Here is a 21,785-nt window from a genome sequence, read left to right on the forward strand (position 1 = left end):
TTGCGGCAAACCATTCGTTGAGCCATTTTCCAACTTCCTCGAAATTGCTGAAGTACTGCTCTGAGTACGTGCCCCATTGATATGAAGAGGTGATAGTCAGTTGGCGCCAGGTCGGCGAGTATGGCGGGTGCGGAAGGACGTCCCAGCCAAGTGATTTCAAGGTGCCTTTCATTGGTTTTGCTGTGTGAGACGGCGCACTGTCGTGTAACAAAGTCACTTTGCCATGTCTTCTGGCCCATTCTGGTCATCTTTCGATCAATGCGTGATTTAAATGAATTATTTGTTGGCGATAGCATTGTGCATTAGCGGTTTTTCCGGGCTTCAAGAGTTCAGAATACACAATACCGCTCTGGTCCCACTAGACTCAAAGCATGATCATCTTGCCAAAGCAATTTGGGCTTGGTGTTGAAGGACCGGTTTTGCCAGATGACAACCACGATTTTCTCCGCTTCGGGTTTTCAAAATAAATCCATTTTTCATCACCCGTCACAATTTGGTTCAGAAATGATTTTCTTTTGTGGCGATGAAGTAGTATTTTCACAAGTGACTTTGCGATTTTCCATTTGCTATTCATTCAAATCATGTGGGACCCATTTACCGAGTTTACTGATCTTCCCTACTGCTCGTAAACGTTCGTGGATTGTTTCTTGTAACACATTTAATGCTTGTGCCAATTGCTGTTGAGTTTGAGTTGGGTCATCATCCAGTAACGCCTGCAATTGTTCGTGTTCGCACTTTTTGGTCTACCAGAGCGCGCACCACGTTTAAATTGTCAAAACCATGTCTCACATGTGCTAATCGATGGAGCGTTCACCATATGTTTCTACAAGCAAACGATGACTTTCCAACCCTTTTTTATTTTAATAAGAAAAGCAATGTTCTTTTTCAGGCACAAACGTTGACATGATCTCTGAATGATACAACACAGACGCTAGTGTTTGGCGGACTCAACTTATGTGTGTTGGTAGGTTAATGTCAGACGATCAAACTGATGTATGTGTCAAATTCATACACTGCATACTGTTCACTGGTGCCATCTCTTAGTGAAACCGGTAGTATTGACACAAGTTGTTGACACGAGTAAACCCGCTCTAAGGCTGGAAGAGAAGCGATTACTATTTGGATTTCCAAACACAGCTTTGTATACTAATGTTCCTTACTGACAACTTATCAAGCAAAAATCTGTAGTGATGGTTACGTACTAAAGAAGAACATTCTAGCCTCTATTATTGCACTTCCTCAATATATCTGTTACCTCATTGGATAGAACTGCCACAAATCAGAAATTTTTGATAATTTTGTATGGAAAAGCAGCAAGATTTTTACAAGATGGTTTGAATGGGTTTGCATTAGGCCTATATATTTATTTTAAATGCCTTTATATCTAGTTCAATTTAAACTTGTATTCTTTATGATTTTTAATACCATCTGAGGATTATCCCATAAGGATTGAAACGTACTAAATATGTACTAATATCAAAGAAAACTATTAATTATAACTGAATGTTTGACAATACTGAAATACCAGTATAGTTGGTCCGTTATTGGACAGTGTGCTAAGTTGGGGAGAAATGCTGGCAACCAGGAATGAGTTAGTGGGAAAATTTATAATGTACAATAATCGACCAGCTATATTGGTATTATAAATTTTCTCTTTCTGGACTAATGTTTCAGGTTCCCGATAGAAATTAACATCTATATCAAGACTATTGAATACATGGACGTGTTTTCAGAAAGTTTCTTTTGTAGAAATTATTTTGGATCTTAAAATCAATGAGGCAGTGAATTCAGGCACATGGTGGACATTTTGAGGACTTCTTGTATTACAACCGTAGGGCGAATGTTTGTAGCAACTTTCTGAGTTGTTTTAGGGTGTACAATACCCTTGGCATCAGGATAAATGGGAATGTCATTAATAATATTCACTTTGCTGATGCTACAGTTGTGTTAGCCAATAACCTGGCTGATCTTCAAAATATTATTAATAACATACGTGAAACACTTACTGACATAATTTCAAAGGTGAAATTTATGGGTGAGATATCAAAACCTATTTAGATAAATACCGGGGTACGGCAAGGTGACGGTTTGTCACACCTTCTATTCAACTGTGTTCTAGAGAAAAGTAAGAATTTGGAATGTAAAGCTTAAAGAACGTAACATTTTGCCGGTAACTTTGGGGACAAAAAACAAAGGCATTGAAAGAAATTGCCTAGCATTTGCAGACAATTTTGCTATATTGTCAGAAAACCTAACAAGTGCAACAACATAAATCAATCTCTCGGAAGAAACAGCCAACAAGACAGGTTTGAGAATCTCCATAGAAAAAACAAAACTTATTACAAACATTAAGAATGCTCCAAGATTTTTGGCAACAGATATTGGTCATGTGGAAAAAGAGACGAAATTCAAATATCTGGGAGAAATAAGTCAAGAAAATGGTTTAGACAAATCTGCAGTAGAAGAAAGGGTAAACAAGATGGAAAGAGCGTTATGGTATCACAAATAATTTTTATAACAAAAAGTGTCTATCTAAAATTCTTGAAATAAGGCACTAAACTACAGTGGTGAAACCAGAATGCCTATATGCAAGTGAATGCCTGGTACTAAACTACAGATTAGATAAACTTGAGGTACTAGAAAGGAGAATCATGAGAAAAATCTTACGCTCTGTGAAAACAACAGAAGTATGGAAATTAATATATAATGATGAAATATACAGGAACATAGGAAACAAAACAGAAACCATAAGAAAAAGGAGATTGCAATTTTTTGGACATATTTACAGAATGGATGATTCTAAATTAACAAAAAGGATTTTCAAGTACCTTTGGGAAAGTAAAAAAAGGCAACAACTAGCTGGATTCAAGAAGTACAGGAAGATAATGAAAGAAATAATATAAGAGAAGAAGAAACTATGGACAGAGAGATTTTATAAGGGGGGTAGTTTTTTTTTCTTTTTTTTCTTTCTATTTTGCTTTATGTCGCACCAACACAGATAGGTCTTATGGTGACGATGGGACGGGAAAGGCCTAGGAATGGGAAGGAATCGGCTGTGGCCTTAATTAAGGTACAGCCCCAGCATTTGCCTGGTGTGAAAATGGGAAACCACGGAAAACCGACAGTGGGATTCGAACCCACTATCTCGCAGATGCGAGCTCACAACTGCGCGCTCCTAACCGCATGGCCAACTCGCCCAGTAAAAAGAGGGTAGTAAGTATGGAAGGATTCCAAGGAAGATTGAACAAGAAATCTGGTGCGAAGTGGTCCGAGGACAGAATGAAACAGGGTGAAAGAATATTGGAAGGAACGGAAGAGAAAGCAACAAAGTATGAAGAATTGAATTGAAATTGGCACGTGGTCCTTAGCAGGCCTCATCAGAAAGAAGAGGAAGAAGAATATTGTAAGGATCAGTACAGCATTTGGTTTGTTCATGAATACTGGCAAGACTAAACTGATTGTATTTTCAAAAAAACACCTAAGCAACAACACAATTGTTCACCAAGTGTCATTCTTCAAATATCTTGAGACTATAGTGACTGATAATTGAATGTCAGATTGGTGAAACGAAACTGGAACAGGTAGATAATTTCAAGTATTTAGGATGTGTGTTCTCCCAGGATGGTAATATAGTGAGACTGAATCAAGGTGCAGTAAAGCTAATGCAGTGAACTTGCAGTTGCGATCAACAGTATTCTGTAAGAAGGAAGTCAGCTCCCGGACGAAACTATCTTTGCATCAGTCTTTTTTCAGATCAACTTCATTTTTGGGAGCGAAAGCTGGATGGACTCAGGATTTCTTATTTATAAGTTAGAAGTAACAGACATGAAAGTAGCGAGAATGATTGCTGGTACAAACAGGTGGGAACAATGGCAGAAGGGTACTCAGAATGAGGAGATAAAGGCTAAGTTACGAATGAACTCGATGGATGAAGCTGTACGCAAACACCGGCTTTGGTGGTGGGGTCATGTGAGGCGAATGGAGGAGGGTAGGTTACCTAGGAGAACAATGGACTCTGTTACAGAGGTTAAGAGAAGTAAAGGGAGACCAAGACTACGATAGTTAGACTCAATTACTGATGATTTAAAGATGAGAGGTTATTGTAGTCACAAAGAGGCACACACAAGGTGGTGTCAACTGTTTTATTTACAAATTATATACACATTATACACACACATAAATGACCCACCATCTTGGACAAAACACTTGACTGAATTGAAGAAGAAGAAAGCGGAGGCGGGACAGTATTTTCTCCAGGTACTCTGGTTTTCCCTGTCATCTTTCATTTCAGCAACACTCTCCATTAACATTTCATTTCATCTGTCAGTCATTGATCATTGCCCCAGAGGAGTGCGACAGGCTTTGGCAGTTGCCACGTTTCCTATCCTAACCATTCCTGACCCGGTCGAATGACTGGAAACAAGCTGTGGATTTTCATTTTCACGATCATGATTTATACCAAATGAAGCCCGTACATAACTACGTAGATAATAATAATAATAATAATAATAATAATAATAATAATAATAATAATAATAATAATAATAATAATAATAATACCTAATAATCAAGCTCAATATTTCTACAATTTATCCATGGGTTTAGAGAATTGTTTCCAAGTTATACTAGTCCATTACACTTGCATCAAGGTGTAAAACTAAATGAGGCCACAGCACTAGTTACATATAGAGGATTGTGGCGATGTTTAGTAAATTCACAGAGACTTGCGGACTAAACGCTGAAAGGCATAACAGTCTATAATGATGATGTATGTATGTATGTATGTATGTATGTATGTATGTATGTATGTATGTATGTATGTACAGTAGAACCTCGATGCATCGCTCCCCCGGAACTGTCGTTTAACGGCATTCATCGAATTTATTCAGTCCCAAAAATGTTCCATACAAACCAATGTTGAATTTCCCCGCATCTATCGTTTCTCAAACTATCGTTTTATTGCATAGATCGTCGAAAAATTATTTGTCCTCTGTCACAATTTTCCCGCATTGATCGATCGTACGTAAGAAAAATATAGCAAATGTTTTTTGAATTTAGAGGGACTGCTCAATACTCCTAGCATAATAGCGGCAACCCGTAACGCGAGAATGTACGAGCGATTTGGAGTTGCTAGTCTTGAACAAGGATCTTGTAGGCTGGAGTGCTGTGTGCAGGTTATTCGCGCGCAACCTCACTACGAGCCTCTTGGTGCCATCGCTTCTCCTCGGCCCACTAACCAACCCCTAGAAGTATTTTTTATTTACAAGAATTAAAATGTAGACAGCGTAAAACTCGAATTTGCCACCATTTTCTGTGTTGGTATAGACTGGCAACTTCGTTGAAAAAAAAAAAAGAGAAAATCGTGCAGTGCACCAGATACATTTTAATTAGTTACGGGGTGATTGATCACATTGTTTCTTGTGAAATGTGTGGAATGCTAGAGGCCTGTTGACTGCTTTGTTGCCCTCTGCCCAATAGTCTTGTTACAAGCCGGACCTAACCAAGCCAGACTAATAATCTTTTCTCATAACAACGGCGGTGCTCATAAGCTAGTCACAGTCTAACATACACCAGGAAGTAAAGAATATAGGAGGATGCCTTGGAGCTCTGAGAGTGAAGCCCAATTACAGTGGTCTACATAGGGGGCGTGGTCATAAATAAGCGCGAGAACGCATGCTGGTTTTTGATAGTCAAATTTATCACAAGATATTGAAGTGAACACGGTGAACATAAATTGTAATTGCTGGAATTTTCAGATACAAACAATCTACAACATGTTAAAACTTAAAGAGATACTACTAATATTTAGTTGATGTAGCTCTTACAATGTCGTGTTGTGCATACGGTTGCATGAATCGGAAATCCAAAAATATTCCTAGAATAACATTTCACAGGTAAGATTCTAAGTATGGCTTATAATATGTAGTACAGTATATTACCTCCATTGTTATTGTGCTAGTATTTCAGAGTCTCAGAAGCACCGTCCGCATTTCGTAAGATCAATTTTTCCTCAGGTTTCCTGTCCATGAAGAAAGGAGAGCTGAGTGGATTAAGCCCATTAGAAGGGAAAATTGGATACCTTCTCCTTACAACAGAATATGTTCTGCACATTTCAAACCAGAATTGTTCGACTGGTCCATGAAGAAAGTTGTTTTGAAGGAGAATGCAGTACTTACATTTTTTGAAGCATTCCCTTCTTACCTACAGAATGTAAGTTGGGCATATTAGTGAAAATTCTACTAATATAAAATTAATGTATCATAATATCTATATATCTATATATATAAAATAAGAGTTTTGTCTGTACATTGCTCAGAATTTGAAAATAATGGTATTTCTGTATCGGTCATGTCCATAGTAACATGAAAATGCACTTTTTACTTTTCCGTAATTTCTGTCTGTCTGTCTGTCTGTCTGTCTGTCTGTATGTATGTATGTATGTACACGCATCACGAGAAAACGGTTGAAGAGAATTTAATGAAAATCGGTATGTGAAGTCGGGGGATGAGCCTGTACAATCTAGGCTATAAATCATTTTGCTCACGCTAAGTGAAATGGTAGTTTAGGGGAAGGCCTAAAATTGAATTCTCAACTATTTATGTTATTAGTGGTCTAATGAAAATCGGTATGTGAAGTCCGGGGATGAGCCTCTACAATCTAGGCTATAAATCATTTTACTCACACTGAGTGAAATGGTAGTTTAGGGGAAGGCCTAAAATTGAATTATCAACTATTTATGTTATTAGTGGTCGTATTTTAAAGAAAATGGGTATGCAAAGTTGGGGAATAAGTTGCTACAATCTAGGCTATCAATAATTGTATTCACACTGAGAAAAATGGTAGTTTAGGGGAAGGCGTAAAATTCAATTCTCAAATATTGTTGTTATTAGTAGTCCTATCTTGATGAAAATCGGTATGCAAAGTCAGGAAGTAAGTCACTATAGTCTAGGCTGTAAATTATTTTATTCACGCTGAGTGAAATGGTAGTTTAGGGGAAGGCCTAAAATGTAATTCTCAAATATTTCTTATTAGAGGTGTAATCGATGAATGCTACATAACTAAGGTTATATAGTATTAAATTTCCTATTATTCATGTCTTATACATTGTTACCGTACTGGCTATGATCACAAAGGTATTCATGAATTTGGATTTTTGTTACTAAGTACATATCAGCGCCGAGTAACGAGAAAATGGGTAAGCAGTATTTAATGAAAATCGGTATGTAAAGTCGGTGAATAAGAAACTACAGTTTATGGTATAAAATATTTTACAAATCACAGAGTTGAAAGAAAACTAAATGTGAAGGCCTACAATATAGAAAGCTCATAACATTGATCAACAATAACATTACATTGACCATTGTTAGTCGTGATGTGCTTTGTGTCTTCTGTTGCCCTTCATCTCCGATAGATAGGGTTACTGCTGCGTACAGAGTATTTTTTATTTGATTTACGTTGCACCAACATAGATAGGTTTTATGGCGACGGTGGGATAGGAAAGGGCTAAGAGTGCCTTAGGCCTTAATTAAGGTACAGGCCCAGCATTTGACTGGTGTGAAAGTGGGAAACCACGGAATACCATCTTTAGCACTGCCAACAATGGGGTTCGAATCCATTATCTCTCGGATGCAAGCTCACAGCTGCGCACCGCTAACCACACGGTCAACTCGCCCAGTTGTACAGTGTGTAACAGCCTGTCTGAATATTGATGGGAAGTAGCTGGGGAGTTAGATAACTTTCTTCTTTAGCATGCCATTCCCCTGGTTTATAAATTTTCTGATACTACTGGTACGTAACACACTGGATCATCATAGCATTCGGGCTATTCAATCCCTACTCTGAGGCACTGATTGGAATGAACAGTGTGCATATTTAGCGGAATAATGACAGATGAGTGTTCATGGCAATCTGCGGCCTGGTCATCCCAGCTCTGGAACTTTGGACTATTAGATTGGCACCGCAATCTAACCGCAGCACTGTTCGTTAAAAGTGATAAAACGCGCGGCTTTCCATTTGATCGAGTAATTTATATGATAGCATTGCTTTTAATCGCTACATTCATACTTACGTTTTTGTAATGACCTATGTTGATTTCAGGTTAGAAAAACCACAAAGTCAGTCTTTCTGAGAATCCCGTAGCGAAGCACGGGTACATCAACTAGTTATGATATAAAATTAATCTATTATAATAATAATACCAATTAAGTCATAATTCCCCAAGTATTCTTTTGATTTTAGAAAAATGCTCGTGCTCCTCCCAAGGAAAGACCTGAGCCAGTTGTTACCAGTGGATATGAGTCCTCGGTTCCTTCACCAACCAAAAGTGAATATAAAAGAAGACTTGATGAAGTACAAGAAAGGGAAGCACGACAGTTGAAGAAAATTAAAGTCTTGCGACAAACTGTCAGAAGAAGCAAGAAGAAGGTAGGAGAACTGAAATCTCTAATTGAAGAACTCAGAAGAAATCATCTTATGAATGATTAAGCTCTCAATATTCTTGCTAAGGCTGCTGCTCCCAATAAAGTTTGTAAATAGACAGTTGGCAAAAGCTCAGAGTGAAAGTTTGCCTAGTAAATATTCAGAAGAATTGCGAGCATTTGCCCTAACACTGCACTTTTACTCCCCCGGAGCTTACAGCTTTCTAAGAGAGGAGTTTAATTTGTGTCCCCCACATCCTAGAACACTCTTGAAGTGGAATGTTTTTTTTGTTTGCTTTACGCGCACCGACACAGATAGGTCTTATGGCGACGATGGGACGGGAAAGGGCTAGGAGTTGGAAGGAAGCGGCCGTGGCCTTAATTAAGGTACAGCCCCAGCATTTGCCTGGTGTGAAAATGGGAAACCATGGAAAACCATTTTCAGGGCTGCCGACAGTGGGGTTCGAACCTACTATCTCCCGAATACTGGATACTGGCCGCACTTAAGCGACTGCAGCTATCGAGCTCGGTGAAGTGGTATGAACAAATTGAGGGTGTTCCTGGGTTTACTGCAGAAGCCATAAAAACATTGCAAGAGAAAGTAAGTCACAGTGATTATGAATTACTATTTGCATTATCCATGGATGAGATGGCTATTAGGCAGCAAGTAACTTTTGATGGCAAAACATTTCATGGTTATGTTAATATGGTTGTTGAGATAAATGATGATGAACTACCAACAGCAAAAGATGCTTTGGTGTGTATTAATGACGTGTATTAATGAGAAATGGAAAATTTCAGTAGGGTATTTCTTTGTAGATGCAACTGATGCCCCTCAAATGGTAAATTTAGTTATGCAGTGCCTTACCCTCTTACATAGTGCTTATGTAACAGTAGTTTCTCTTAGTTGGAGTAGTATTCTACCCTTCCTGATTATGGAGAGCATGATTACTTGTTTCTTCCTCATGCATTGTTACTTTGTGCTGAAAATGTCTATTATATTTCTGGGTTTGTGGCTAGAAAGTTAATGTTGAAGTTAAGGTGTGTAACATGTGTGAATTCCTTATTTATACTTGATCCTGATAGGCAGAGAAAGTCCCTGATATGTTATAAAGACAAACTATTCCTTGTGTACCCTTCTAATGATGTATTCAAAAATGCAAAATATGAGAGACCCACTTCTGGAGAAGTACTGCTGGAGGTCTTTCAGTGAACAGCAGCAAGATCCTGAAACTCAAGATCTGCATTCTCCAAGATTTGTTAACTGTGGAACTTTTCAGGAGCCTAAATGATCACTCAATGGAATTTGAGCATTTTGACAATCATCTGTCCCACCTCAGTGCAAGAATCAAGCATTTTACCAAATCGTTTGTCAGTTGCATCACCTCAAAAAGGCAGTTGTACAACAAACTTGTTCTTCTCCAAGGCCAGTAGGAAAAAATGTATGTATGACTTTTAAAATATGTATCCCCCTGTGGGAGGGGGAGATAGAATAACACCCATGGTATCCCCGCCTATTGTAAGAGTCGACTAAAAGGGGCCCCAAGGGCTCTCATCTTGGGAGCGTGAGTTGGCAACCACGGGGCCCTTAGCTGAGTCCTGGCATTGCTTCCACTTACTTGTGCCAGGCTCCTCACATTCATCTATTATATTCGACCTCTCTTGGTCAATTCTTGTTCTTTTCCAACCCCAATAGTATTAGAGCACTCGAGGCCTAGGGATTTTTCATTTTCACGTCCTTCATGGCCCTTGTCTTTCTTTGACCAATGCTTTCATTTTTCGAAGTGTCGGATCCCTTCCATTTTTCCTCCTAATTAGTATTAGTGCTTTTGCTGGTGGGACCTAGTGTTTACAGTGCACTATGTCTTCTGGTATAGGCTAGAGCAATTTTGTTACATTCATTGATCTGTCTCTGTCTTATACTTGGCTTTGACAACATGAAAATGACTGAGGTATGAGCGATGCTAGTAATGTCATTCCTTATGCAGCCAGCCCCTGCTATGAATGGTGTGAAACTGTTGCTCATAGGGTCGGCTGGTACGCATTTATTTTTATTATTTTTTTTTTTTTTTGCTATTTTGCTTTACGTCGCACCAACACAGATAGGTCTTATGGCGATGATGGGACAGGAAAGGCCTAGGAATGGGAAGGAAGCGGCCGTGGCCTTAATTAAGGTACAGCCCCAGCATTTGCCTGGTGTGATAATGGGAAACCACAGAAAACCATCTTCAGGGATTCGAACCCACCATCTCCCGGATGCGAGCTCATAGCTGCGCGCCCCTAACCGCATGGCCAACTCGCCCGGTGCATGCATTTCAGTGGGCTTGGCAGACTGATATGTAAAAGCAACTTCTGGCTCAGTGAGGAAAGCAACGGGAAACTACCTCACTCCTCATTTCCCTGGCATGCCTCTTCATTGATGCCTAGGCCATCTATGACAGCTGATGGGAGAGCTGCTGAGGATCCAACCAGCCTTCGGGCTGATGACTAACATATATACAATTAGTGTTAATAAAGGATGATTGCCCAGTTGTACTTCTTCATAAAACAATAATCACTACCACCACCTCTAAAATATATATCCTCCTATGGGTGAGGATGGTAGAATAAGGTCTATGCTATCCTTTGCCTATCGTAAAAGTCCCTGTGGAGATGGGGGTGGTAGAACAACACCCACGGTATCCCCTGCTTTTCGTAAGAGGTGAATGAAAGGGGCCCCAAGGAGCTCTCAATTTGGGAGCATGGGTTGGCAACCACGAGGCCCTTAGCTGAATCCTGGCATTGCTTCCACTTACTTGTGCCAGGTTAAATTTAATATATCATATCCGACCTCTGATGGTGAACTCTTGTTCTTTTCCAACCCCGAGCCTATAAGAGGTTTTGAGGGCTAGGGAGTCTTTCATTTTCTCGCCCATTATGGTCCTTGTATTTCTTTGGCCAATATGTTCATTTCTCTCTGATTAGTGTTAAGAGAGGATGGTTGCCTAGTTGTACTCCCTCTTAAAGCAATAATCATCGCCACGTGTCGTAAAAGTCAATTAAGGGGGCCTAAGGGGTTCTTACCTTCAGAGTGTGGGTTGGCGTCCAAGGGGCCCTTAGCTGAGTCCCGCATTGTTTCCACTTATGTAAGAGGATGATTTACTTGATGGTTGTACTTCCTATAAAACAACAATCACCACCACCACCACTCCAAAATATGTAGTAAGCAATGTTGCTAAGCCCAGTTTGGTGATTTATTGCACATTCCCCTCGAACATTCAGATTGTGGTATGCCCTTATTAACAGCTTACTCATTATCTTGACTGATATCTGGTGAAGATTTGCATCTTCTGTTTTTAAGATACTTGGTTTATAGTACGGATAGCCAACTAGCGAGAGAGTAGATTTAAGGCTGTGGGTCGTGAGAAACACTTCCTTAGAGCTTAGTAAAAAAGCATTAACAGGTCTATTTGCCAGAAAATTTTGTTACAGTTAATCGCGGCATTATTTTGAAAATGATTGTTCGTAATTGTGAGATTCGAAGTTTCCCTACTCCCGGGAAAATGTCTTAGTTTGTATATATCCACAATGTAAGAATTGCCATGTTTTGGTAACCATGGTGGGCGTGGCCATTGGCTTCAAGCGATAGCCACAGAGAGTAGTGTAGTGGGCAGTTCCCTGTATTCTTTACTCCCTGATATATACAGTTGCGAAGCTCTGATTATATTTTTCATCCGAGGCAACTACAGCGCTCCAAGCGGCGAGGTAGAGGAAACACTGTATGTTCACGTACTACCACTACAGTCTAAAATGGTCATGACTTCCAAACCATTCATGCAAATAATGTCTGGACAAGGTTATTGTATTCCTTATGAAATACTGGAGAAGGTCAAACAACAGATCAGATGTAAGGCTATTCAGGCGTTTGCTCTATTAACCAGCGTTTCGTCTTAGGTCTGACACTAGACTCATCAGAGTGGTATGTGTCAGACCCTACCCACTGACGCTGGGGTGTATGCAGGTGAATTTATCAGAAGCCCTATATAAGAGGCACAGTCTGATAACTGCATACGGGAGATAAAACTCCACAATGGAATTATTGCCTACCTAGCAATTCCGAATGGAAATTCTAAGTTCCCAAGGGGGGAATTAGATATTTTTCCACCAATAGAGCATGTCAAAAAACAGATCAGATGTAAGCCTTTTCAGGCGTTTGCTCTATTAACCAGCGTTTTGTCCCAGCGTCAGTGGGTAGGGTCTGACACATCCCACTCTGATGAGTCTTGTGTCAGACCTAACATATGATCTGTTTTTTGACATGCTCTATTGGTGGAAAAATATCTAATTCCCTCCTTGGGAACTTAGAATTTCCATTCACGGTCAAACAATTTACTTCGATGAAGAGTTCAAGGATAATACCAAAATATTTATTTAATCTTAAGAAGTTATTTTTTTACTGCGAACTATAACATAAAATCGCTTCTAGAGGGCAACCAGTTCGAAATAGGTATATACCATCGCAGACTTTTTTGTAGAGGTTTCTATGCTCTACAATTCGAATGCTTACACTTGGGGTCTATCGTTGATGGTTCACGCAGCGTAAGATAAAAAGAGCAAGTGACCGACCGACATCGAACCTGACAAGTTGGGCTAAGAAGGCCAGCGCTCTACCATGGTCGGTCACTTGCTTTCTTGGCTTACGCTGCCTGAACCGTCAACGATAGACCCCAAGTATAAGCGTACGAATTGTAGAGCATAGAAACCTCTACAAAAAAGTCCAGGATGGTATATACCCATTTCCAACCAGTTGCCCTCTAGAAGCGATTTTATGTTATAGTCCGCGGTAAAAGAAACCTCCTTAAGATTAAATAAATATTTCTATATTATCCTTGAACTCCTCATCGAAATAAAATGTTTGACCTCCTTCACTATTTCATAAGGATTACAATAACCTTGTCAGGACATTATTTGCATGAATGGTTCAGAAGTTATGGCCATTTTAGACTGTAGTGGTAATTCGTTCCCTGTTGTCTGCTAGCGAGTTGCCTCTACCTCGCCGCTACAGGTGCTAGTCTCGCTCCAGCTATCAAATGGATGAACCTTCCTCTTATCAGAGCTTCACGACTGTATATATTAGACTATGACCTAGTCATGTAACTAGTTCCTAAGTTGGCAGCTTCGCACAAGCCGGTGTGACATCGAGATGCACCGCGTTGAATTTCTAACCTCTGTGACATCGTCTGAGCTGAGCTGCTGGAGCTGCTCCTTGTTGACCACTTCTATTCTATCCTATTCTAACCTATCGTTCGCAAAGGGTCTACGGAATCTTTTCCTAAATACAGGTTATCGCCGTAATATCCATGTGTATCTTTAATTTGCAATAAGAGAACTGAACTTAAAAGGTTTTCAATTATTACGAAATGTGAAACAAAAGGCGTAAAAGTCACGTTTTTTATTTTCATCTCGTAGGCTTATATCATGGTTGCAATATTTTGATACCGGTATGTATAATATGAGCTAAATGGTTAGCACACGTTGGCCTTTGGTTCAAGGGGTCTCGATTGGGTCGAGGATTTTAACTTTCCTTGATTAATTCCAACATTTCGGGGGCTGTCTGTTTGCCGAATTAGAATTCATCTTAGGTAGGGCCGCATTTTCGTATGCCCGTAGATCGCCTATCATGCGACAACTCGAAAGACCTGCACCCGGCTCCGGAGGCCACGTGCCATTATTGTTATTGTTTTTATAATTATCATAACAATATATTTACATACGGGTAACAAAAAATGTCCCAATACAGTACCTGTATTTTATTATTTTTCTTTCCCCCTATTTTTTATGTTGCCCGCATTTATAGTTTTCCCGCATCTGTCATCATCTGCCCCCTGAAAAACGATGCACTGAGGTTTTACTGTATATAGTGACTGAGCACTGTGATCCCAAGAATAAACCTTATCCAGGATTGGGCAGGCCAAACATGTGTTCAACAGTATGAGGGCCCTATTCACCAGCAGAGATCTCAACCTTCAGCTCTGAGTTTGGATGTTGCAGTGCTAAGTTTCCCTGTACTTCTGTATGGTTTTGAAGGCTGGATGCTCAGCCCTTTGCTGCAGAGATGGCTTGAAGCTTTCAAAATGTACAGAAGAATGCTTTGAATATCCTGGGTAGAAAGGATGACCAATGAGGAAGTCCTCAACTTACGAAAAAGAAAAAAGAGAGTTTCTAACAACCATCAAAGAGCGGAACGTCTGGTACATCAGGCACATCATGAGAGAAGAATGGTATGAACTTCTCCAACTCATAATCGAGGGGAAAATTGAAGCACAACGATCTGTGGGGATATGGGGAAATTTCTGGCTTGAAGATTTGTGCCACTGGTATGGACGAATGTCTATTGAAATCTTTCGAGACAGTGTTTCGTGAGGTATCATAATCAACTGAATCGTCAACCTTTGTAGGGAGGTGGTGTCCTAAGAAGATGATATACACCTGATTATTTCAACACACATAATATTTTGATTATGAAGTGACAAATATTAAAAAAATTATTTTCTGATGATTATGCATTATTTTTGGAAATGAAAACCATGATAGTTGAAAGATGTGATCTATAGCCTATATTAAAAGAGTTTACTAAAAACAGCTTTGGCAAATCCGTCTGTCCATTCCAGGGCCTCTCAGGGTGCATGCGCGTGGTGCATGCACTGTGCACGGTGCAAAAGACGACTTGGCTTGGTCGAACAGAGTGCAGACCCCCCACTCCTCGATTTGGAGCAATAGCGCTTGCTCTCTCTTTCCTCACGCCTGTCTCGCTCGCTCCGCCTGTCTCCCTCTCCCCCACTTGCGCCGTAGCGCTCCAAATCCGGGCTGAGTTGAGCCGAGTATAGCCGAGTAGAGCCGAGCATAGCCGAGTAGCCCAGAGACGAAGCGTTGATCCGAGCCATACCGAGCGGCATCGAGCGGCACCGATGCACAGTGCACGGATCTCTTGCGCCTCGCTCTGCACGCGTGAGATTTTGGGCGTTTGAGAGGCCCTGGTCCATTCTAATGGATCAATTTGCTTCATTTCTGTTTTATTATTTCCAGAATTACCTGCCAGTGATTCATGAGACATTGATAGGTCTCTAAGTCCAGCCAACTTCGAATAATCATAAAATCGAATCATTGAATGATCACTTCAATAATTGCAGGCGAAGGATTATCCTAACCTGCTATATATTCTGCACTTAGTAGGTTGCTAAGCGACTAACACTTTCATTAATATTCTGAACGTGATTTTCATCCTTCAAATCAGACTTTTTCTGATCATGGAAGAATAATATTCCCTGTTGGATACTCTTTGATTCTCTAACCTTTCCCAGCTTGCAAATATATTCAACAGATGGCAGAACGTACCTAATAACTTACATGCTGCTATGAGAAAAAAAGTCTTCCACGTACAACCAGACCCCATCATGACATATGTCTTAGACATTATCTTTGAACACCTATCGAAGGATAGCCCAGCTACACTAGAAAAAGTGAAGGCTATGTATCTTAAAAAAGTTCTCTGCCTGGCAAAAAACATTCTCGAGTCTAACCTACAAGCTCATAAGACAACCGTTCTATTTAGATGAAAAATTGCGATTAAAAGTACCATTGCCTTCTACGATCCAATACCAAGCTTTACACCAAGAACTGCAGGATAAAAAAGAGAATATATGCATATATTTTTACCAAACAGACGCAGGATGACGTCAGAATTGATGAATTCTGACTACGAACAGTGGCATCCCATAATGCGCTTCTTATTAAATGTTCATAAAAACAATTGAAAAAGACAGGCAAAACAATATGACTACGACAGGCATAACAAGACGAGTTATCTGACCTATTTATAATGAATGCTGCGGAGCAGCATGGGTCCTCTAGTGTATTCTGAATTTAAGGGTTAAAATGAGCAATTAAAACATTAAATACAACTACTGTATTGTAAATATTATTTTAATTCTAAATTGTTGTTGTCCTATGATGCATAAAAAGTCCACAGCCCTACATTTCTTACTGAGTCAGCAACTAACCTCACAAGCATCTGTAGTATTGCCTTTCACTCTGGACTTCAGACCATCGAGATTGCCGTAGTGGCTCTTACGGCGTTCTCCATCCACTGCTTCCGAGTCGTGGAATGCTTGAGTTGTGAACAGAATGCTGGGCCCATGGAGCTCACAAAAGTGGCACATAGCAATGACAGCATTCATGGCCGATTACTGTAATCAGAACAACCACAATGTTAACATCAAACTACAACAAAGTGTTAACTATTAGCTTGTATGGTGATAACACCAGGTTACCCTCTCTTACCTCATACATCATTGTGACCTATGACAAAAGTGTGGGAATTTTCTTTGGGTACGCTGAACAGAATACAACCTTGCATGAAATGATAAGTATAGTGAGCTGGTCTGGCTGCACCCACAAGCAAGCAAACTTCACAGCTGGGCTATTGGCTGCTGCCTATGCCTTCACTGATGGAGGAGCTTCTAGTGGCATGTGCCAGTCTCCCACTGGTGTCTCTCTGGGAGCCACTAGCAATGACCCGAAACCTCAAGATGACTGGGGGCTGAGAGCTTTCTGGGCGTATCTACTGTAGCTTCCAGACTGTACTGGACTACTGGCCTCCCCATTTAAAAGTGTATCAGACGAGTCTCAATGGTGTGCAGCCAGTCTGAGAGTGAGTGCTGCTGTGGTTCAAGTAAAGGTTCAGCCTGAGCTGAGGAGGCAGTCCAGGTGGCGGTCTCTGCAAGTGTTTTTTACAAGTGGCTTTATATCGCACCGACACAGATGGGTCTTACTACGATGATGGGATAGTAAAGGTCTAGGAGTGGGAAGGAACCAGCCATGGCCTTATTTAAGGTACAGCCCCAGCACTTGCCTGATGTGAAAATGGGAAATCACTGAAAACCTTTTTCAGGGCTGCCAACACTGGGGTTCGAACCCACTATCTCCCAGATGCAAGCTCACAGCTCCGCGCCATAACTGCATGGTCAACTCACTCGATCTCTGTGAGTGTTCCGTCCATGGAACTGAGCGTTTGTTTTGTCTGTTTGTTGCCGGAGGTGAGTCTCTCGGTCCAGCTGCTGTGAAGGAGAGTTGTGTCTGGCGCAGCGTGGGAGAGTTCAACGTGGGATCGGCAAAGAATAGTAAACGACGACGGTTGGAGTGGTGAACAGACAGTATAAGTCATATGGGGATTGTAAGACTGTTGTGCGTGGGCTGGGAATATAGTGGCTGCGACAGAGATGGCGAGAATAACTGAGAACTGATTTAGACAGTCAGTGTCATTTGTGGAAGAGTGACTGTGATTTGTGTTAATCTATGAGTGGTAGTATAGTACAGGAAAGGACCAAACAAGTGTCAAAATCAAGTCAGAGATAGGAATAAGAAAGGAACACATACACTGAGTGGCCGAAAGTCATGGGAAGGGGTATCCCATTAGAAAATGTGCCACGTATGACACCCGAGCGTTGCGGCTGAACGTGGGTTGTAACCCACATTCACAGTCTCAGTGAAATGTTCAATTGTTCGATAGACAAACATTCTACTGATGCAAGCTTCTTAGCCCCGGCTTCATCAAGGAGGGCTAAATGTACCCTAACCCTGTGTTTAATAACAATGGGTTAATATTTTAACTCGTTCTCATGATTCATATGTTTCACTGAGCAAGTTTGGCAGAGAGTTAACTAACACCGCATTAACCGTCACCTGAAACAGCTACCGTACCAATCAAGGAGGCTGTGACTGAAAATTAGAGGTTATGAACACGCTTATTGTGCGATTCTTTTGTTTCCTTTTTGTGCAGTACCGTATTTACTGACACCGGTTTTTGACAGTCTATACCTCTTAAAGATAAAAATTTCCTTGTTCCGTATTGAAAGTATTAACGTTAAACATTGAAGCACAAATAAAACATTACTCACGGAGTTAGTCACTAAGTATCAAATCATTATAGAATGCAAGAAGAATGACAGTGTAAGAGCCACATGGAAAGAAATTACAGGGTAATTTAACAGCATTGCCCACGTGACAGTGCGAACTAGCAAACAGCTTAAAACAGTTCTATAAATATATTAATGATATTGCTGCAGACACTTTATAATGTTATTGGCTTTACGTTCCACTACCGGCTGAGGTGCCGGAATTTAGTCCTGCAGGGTTCTTTTACGTGCCAGTAAATTTACCAACATGACGCTGACGTATTTGAGTACCTTCAAATACCACCGGACTGAGCCAGGATTGAATCTGCCAAATTGGGGTCAGAAAGCCAACACCTCAACTGTCTGAGCCACTCAGCTGGCGGCAGACACTTTAGGGACCATTATGCTGACGATAGGTTTTGATACCCAATACTGTCTCCGACCATTACCGAGAATGAAATGACCCTGTGGCGTAAAATCTTAATGCAATCATTACCTGCAGTATAGAAAATGGAAGCTATTTCTGTCTGTTATCTATTCTATCACAAATTTCATCGATGACCTTACTGACGCGGGTTTTCAACAGTCTATACCTCTTCAGAAATTTTTTCTTGGATAGAAGTTGAAAATAGCTCCTCCTAATATGTCCAGTTCTGTTAGGAACACCATTTAACATACGAAGGTCGATCAAATATAAACAGGATTTTTGTTCCTGAACATCAACAGCTGATAGGACTGGCCCCGCAATTCTGCTATGCTTAGGCGGGACCGTTTGGAGTGGGGAGAGCATGCTGTTAGATATTTCCCACCGTTTCATAAGTAACACTCATGATGTCGGAGCAACAGGTGCACCCCTCTACTGTGCAACGCATAATTATAAAATTTCTTGCTCATGAAGGAGTTACAAAAGCGGAAATTTGCCAGAGATTGACTGCACAGTTCAGTGATCAAACATTGTCAAGGACGCGTGTTTGCCTGGCATAAAAAAGTTCAAGGAAGGACGAGAACGTGTGGAAAATCAGCAACATGATCGCCGTCCTCGGACCGGCATTACAGATGAAAACATTATTGCTGATTGATTTTTTTGCATGAGCCACGCACAATCGATGCTGCTTACTACTGCGAGCTGCTGAACATGGTGAGGGTCGCATATCGCCGCAAAAGACGAGACCATCCGATTCAACAGGTCATCCTCCTCCACGACAATGCGGGGCCCCATAATGCAGCTCTAACTGTCTCCAAGCTACAGGAAATGGACTGGACTACACTTGATCATCCTCCTCACAGCCCGGACTTATTGCCCTGCAATTTCCATTTGTTCGGACCACTTAAAGAAGCTCTAGGAGGGCAACGATTTGAAGATGACGAGAGTGTGGAAGACTTCGTGCGCAACTGGCTGATGACAGGACCCTGCTCTTTTTACGATGAAGGCATCAAAAAGCTGCCCATACACTGGGACAAATGCATTTATAAGCAGGAAACTATGTGGAAAAATAAATTGTAATTGCCTTGTGTTTTTCAATAAAAGAATTAAAAGAAATAAAAAAGAAAATCCTGTTTATATTTGACTCCCCTTGTATCTAAATACAGCAACTCTGCATCCAATGCATGATTTACAGCAGCCATTTTGCTTTAAGCCTTGAGTTTAACCCAGGTAAAAAAGGAGGGGTTAACTTAACTCCGACCTAAACCTAAAACTAGCTTTCCTTCATGAAACAGAATGAACAGTCAAATTCAGAGTTGAAACACTGTAACACAGGGCCTTAGAGATACCAAAGATATCTGAAGGCTGTCTTCCTACCTCGCACAGTGCTATTATCATGACACAAGTTTCATACCTGCCTCATTTCATTACTGGTCCTATGACACACTGGATGCAACAGAATCGCTCTGGAGGTTATTTTTTCAATTTGTTTTACGTTACACTGACTGATGGATAGAACAGGGGTAGGATTGGGAAGGAAGTGACTGCAGGCCTTAATTAAGGTACAGTCAGATGTGAAAATGGGAAACCATGGAAAACATCTTCAGGGCTGCCGACAGCGGAGTTTGAACCCATTATCTTCCGCAAGCAAGCTACGTGACCCAAATTGTGTAGCCAACTAGCTCAGTACTTTGGAGGTTAATGCAGACCATTTTTCTCCTACAAATTATCAGATGGTGACATGGAGAAAATGGGAAGACTTGAGGGGTAGTTTGTAACAGTACTGAGGGACTGTGCTCAATGCACAAGCCAATACCATTAATAAAGCTGATGTGTTCTTCTTGGTATGATGTATCTTAAACTTCTGGATGTTATTCTTTCACTTGGCTATACGCTTTCACTGCTGTAATTAGCTTTTGTCACAAATACAGCATATTGTTACTTTGGATGTACCACCATGCACACACACCTTCCACATACTAAGCACAGAGTTGACAAGATAGTTGGATCTCTAAGGATAGATGGCAGTCAATGACAACGCAATTTACTTATTTAGCGTATGGCTTTTAGTGTTGGCAGTGTTTGAGGACATTGCTCAGCTCATCTGGTGGTCTTCCTATCTGATGTCCATAGGTGATCTGTGTATAGGTATGAGGTGGGGGGAGGATACTGGTTTTTTTTGTTTTTTTTGTAAGTGGCTTTACGTCGCACCAATACAGATAGGTCTTATGGTGACGATGGGATAGGAAAGGCCTAGGAGTTGGAAGGAAGCGGCCGTGGCCTTAATTAAGGTACAGCCCCAGCATTTGCCTGGTGTAAAAATGGTAAACCACGGAAAACCATCTTCATGACCGCCGACAGTGGGATTTGAACCCACTATCTCCCGGATGCAAGCTCACAGCCGCGCGCCCCTAACTGCACAGCCAATTCGCCCGGTGATGATTGTTTTTTTTTTTTTTTTTTTTTTTTTTTTTGCTAGGGGCTTTACGTCGCACCGACACAGATAGGTCTTATGGCGACGATGGGATAGGAAAGGCCTAGGAGTTGGAAGGAAGCGGCCGTGGCCTTAATTAAGGTACAGCCCCAGCATTTGCCTGGTGTGAAAATGGGAAACCACGGAAAACCATTTTCAGGGCTGCCGATAGTGGGATTCGAACCTACTATCTCCCGGATGCAAGCTCACAGCCGCGCGCCTCTACACGCACGGCCAACTCGCCCGGTGATGATTGTTTTAAGAGGAAGTACAACTAGGCAACCACCCTCTATATAACACTAATCCGAGATAAAAAATGGAAGGAATCTGACACTTAAAAATGAAGGTATCGGCCAAAGAAAGACAAGGGCCACGGAAGGCGTGAAAATGAAAGACTCCCTAGACCTCGAAAACTTAATAGCGTCAAGGTTGGAAAAGAACAAGAATTGACCAAGGGATGTCTGATAGGATAGATGAGAGTGGGAGCCTGGCACAAGTGGAAACAACACCAGGACTGGAGATGTTGATGAGGTAAGGAG

General features: G+C 40.9%; 1 protein-coding gene across 1 annotated transcript in view; it reads right to left on the reverse strand.

The window, feature by feature from the left end:
• Positions 1-21,785, reverse strand: part of BHD (Birt-Hogg-Dube) — a gene marked incomplete at its 5' end in the record, with an annotated part of 115,091 nt that overhangs the window by 77,936 nt on the left and 15,370 nt on the right. The window contains one exon of the mRNA XM_067134895.2: positions 16,457-16,639. Coding sequence (XP_066990996.2) covers positions 16,457-16,639 — 183 coding nt within the window. The remainder of the gene's footprint in view (positions 1-16,456; positions 16,640-21,785) is intronic.

The sequence above is a fragment of the Anabrus simplex genome, chromosome 1, assembly GCF_040414725.1.
Source record: "Anabrus simplex isolate iqAnaSimp1 chromosome 1, ASM4041472v1, whole genome shotgun sequence".
Classification (NCBI taxonomy): Eukaryota; Metazoa; Arthropoda; class Insecta; order Orthoptera; family Tettigoniidae; genus Anabrus; species Anabrus simplex.